At 64.9% G+C, this 3,014-nt stretch overlaps 1 protein-coding gene across 1 annotated transcript in view; it reads right to left on the reverse strand.

Annotated features, from left to right (window-relative positions):
* The window catches only part of Sh3tc1 (SH3 domain and tetratricopeptide repeats 1), a 26,634-nt gene that overhangs the window by 11,915 nt on the left and 11,705 nt on the right, over positions 1-3,014 (reverse strand). Inside the window, exons 11-12 of the mRNA XM_033758785.1 lie at positions 2,055-2,096; positions 1-1,014 (exon numbers count right to left, since the gene is read on the reverse strand). The exon at positions 1-1,014 is cut by the window's left edge and continues 1,019 nt beyond it. Coding sequence (XP_033614676.1) covers positions 1-1,014; positions 2,055-2,096 — 1,056 coding nt within the window. The remainder of the gene's footprint in view (positions 1,015-2,054; positions 2,097-3,014) is intronic.

The following is a 3,014-nucleotide window of genomic DNA, read 5'->3' on the forward strand; positions in this document are numbered from 1 at the left end:
GGCGGGGCGCCCTGCCCTGGGCCTGCAGCCGGGGTGCGTTCTGGAGGACCAGGTCCACGCTCCGCAGGGAGCTGGCCAGCGACCCCCTCGTGTCCAGCGAGGCTGCCCTGACACAGCTCAGCACCAGGTGGGGCAGGCACTTCCAGCTGTAGGTGTCCGCCAGCAGCAGGTGGCAGTCCACAGGCCACACTGCGTGCGGGGTCCCCAAGGCCTTGTGCAAAAGCAGCAGCCGCTCCAGGTAAGGCAGGGTCTGCTCGGGCTGCCTGCGGCGCACATGGTGCCGGGCCAGCAGGAAGCAGGCCCGGGCCTCCGCCTGTGGGCTCTGGGCAATGATGACCCAGCGCAGTGCAAACCTCAGGAGCTTGGCCTCGGCCTCAGAGCTGCCCGCCTGGCCAGGCGTCCCCAGGAGCAGGGCTGCAGCCCTGGGCACAGCCTGCGCACACTTCTCCCTGTTCTTCTGCTTCAGGTAGACGCTGGCCAGGTGGACGTGCACAGCCACCACCAGGAAGAGGTCCCCGAAGCTGCCCCCCAGGGCGCCCAGGGCTTCCTCGAAGTACACCCGGGCCTGGGACAGCTTCAGCCTCCTGGCGCACAGCTGCCCCAGCAGAAAGCAGAGTCTGGCCAGGGCCATGCCCAGGCCGGCCTTCTTGGCCGCCCCCCGGGCCTGTGCCAGGCGGTCCACCAGCTCCTCCTCATCAGCCGGGCTGCTGGACAGGCTGCTCAGCCAGGACAGCGGGTCATCATACAGGCCGCGGAGGCTGGCTTCAAACCCTGGAGCGTTCAGGAGTCGCAGCAGCGAGCCCAGGGCCTTGGGGCTGGCCCAGCCCTCCTCAGCATCCAGGTGGAACGGGGGCTTCTCAGGACTTGGTGAGCTCCAGCTGCTGGATGCTGCTGGGGGGCCCTGGGGCACTGGCTCCTCTGGGTGGCCCGGGCAGCTCCTGCACCTTTGGAGGACGCCCCTCACGGTCTGTAGGATCTCTCGCGGCTCAGGGGATGGACAAGTGGGTGACTCCTCTGCAGGCCACGAGAAGGCACGGTCGGTTAGCATTGGTCCAGCTGCAGCTGCCCTGCCCAGGCTGCCCTCAGAGCCCGTAGGCCCCGCTCCAGTGCTTTCCTGGCCCTGATGGTCATAGGAGGGCTGTGAGGATTGGTCACTAGCATCCCAGGACAGACCTGGCCCACTCGGCCAGGCTTCTGAGCTGCCCTCTTCCCTCCGCCCCTGCCCATCTTCATGCACCACGGCTCAGGGCTTCTCTAGGTCCCAGCCCCCTGGAAAGGGTGGAAGCCACCTAACTGGTCTTCCATATCCCCGCTACAGAGTGTGGCTTCTGGAGCGCGGCCGGCTCTCCCACCCACAGCCAGTGGAGCTGCCCATGAGCGTGGGGTAAAAACCCACCACACAAAACCAACAAAACTGGCTGGGGTGTGGCTCGGTGGCAGAGCACACGCCTGGCATGTGGGAGGACAAAAAGGACCAAACAGCGAAGGGAGGGACACAGTGGCCATGTGCCCAGAACTACAGCGGGAAAGGGCTGTTCCCCAGCAAGAGGGGTGGGTGGTTCGGAACTCCGAGGCTGCCTGGACAGGAGCAGTCAAAGCCACGTCCTTCCCTCCCTGCGGAAGAGCAAACAAGCCACATTTCCTGCTGGTTTTTCCAGCACAGGTGGGCACAGGCTGCCCACCTGGGAGTTATTCAGGAGGACCAAGACCACACATAAAAAGTGATCTCAAACACCGGAAAAAAAACCAAAACAAAACAACACTGCACCGGAGTGCAAAGCCATGCAGTTCGAAGATGCTGCCCAGTGAGGATGGCCACACGCACCCCCAGACCTATGCCAGGGCCCTCCGTTGTGCAGAAGTGGCCCCGCCCTGACCCTCGCAGGAGATGAAGAGGGCACCCGGAAAGGAGGGGCTTCCTCTCCAGCCAAGGCTCCAGCCCAGCCGGGCAGAGAGGGATGTCAGAGTCGCATCTGCCATGCCCGGCACCGTGGCCTTTGCCCACACCCCCAAGGCCACAGACTGGGGGCCCTGGGACACAGGGCGGCACCTACCCTGTTGCTCCGGCTGCTCATGCTCCGCCTCCTCCGGCCTGTCTGAGAAGGGAGAGCAGCATCACCACCTCCCCGGGGACACAGGCCAGGCACCCGCCACCAGAACCACAAGGGAGAGGCCTGGGAGGGGCACGGCAGTCTGTCCCCACCCCTCTGCTTGCTGGGCCGGGGCTCACGCGCAGTGGTGGGCTTCGCGCGCAGCTGAGCTGAGCCTGGCTGGGCCCTGCCCAGACACGTGTGCCCGCCTCGCCCAGGGTGGCTCCTCCCAGCCGAGGTGCTGCTGCTCTGCCCTGGGTGGCCACGGAAACCCGAAGTGAAAAGATGTGCAAAGCACAAAGGGATACGGAGCGTGACCTCGAGTGTGGTCTCCGGGCGCCCAGCCCTGTAGGGCCAAAAAACGTCCCTACTGCCCCAGCCACGGTGTCCACCCCAGTGAGGACCCGCTCTGCTTTCCAAGGGGCTGGCGGCCTCAGGGAGGCTTTGAGTCTCGGTTGCTGGGGTTCAGCTTTGAGTCTGTGCGTTAGGAGGAACTGTGGGGTCTGGAGAGTTTAACCCCGATTTCCTGGGGAAAGTCAACGTGTGTCATCAAGAGGAAGAAAAGCACGCCTAGAAATGGGTGCCACACGTGTGCCTGTACAGCGTGCGGTGCGTTGCACACATGGGTATGCGCACGGGTGGTTGCTTATTGTCTGTGTGCAGTGTGCGAGCGTGCAGGCTGTATGTCTGTGTGTGTGCACAAGTGTGTGCACAGATGCATACATGCGCGTGTGCATGTGCAACCGGTGGGATGTGCGTACGCAGGGGGCACAGCGGGCGGCGTGCACACGCGCTCAGCCCTGCAGGGGTGAGTGTGAGCTGTGCGTGCACGGTGCCCTCCCGACCTGCGCAGCCCGTTGGGCGGCTTGGCCTGCGCCCACCCTGGCCCGATCCTCGCCACTCCCACTTTGCTGCTTTGCCCTG

This window comes from Fukomys damarensis, unplaced genomic scaffold, assembly GCF_012274545.1.
Source record: "Fukomys damarensis isolate Sample0158 unplaced genomic scaffold, DMR_v1.0_HiC HiC_scaffold_35, whole genome shotgun sequence".
NCBI lineage: Eukaryota > Metazoa > Chordata > Mammalia > Rodentia > Bathyergidae > Fukomys > Fukomys damarensis.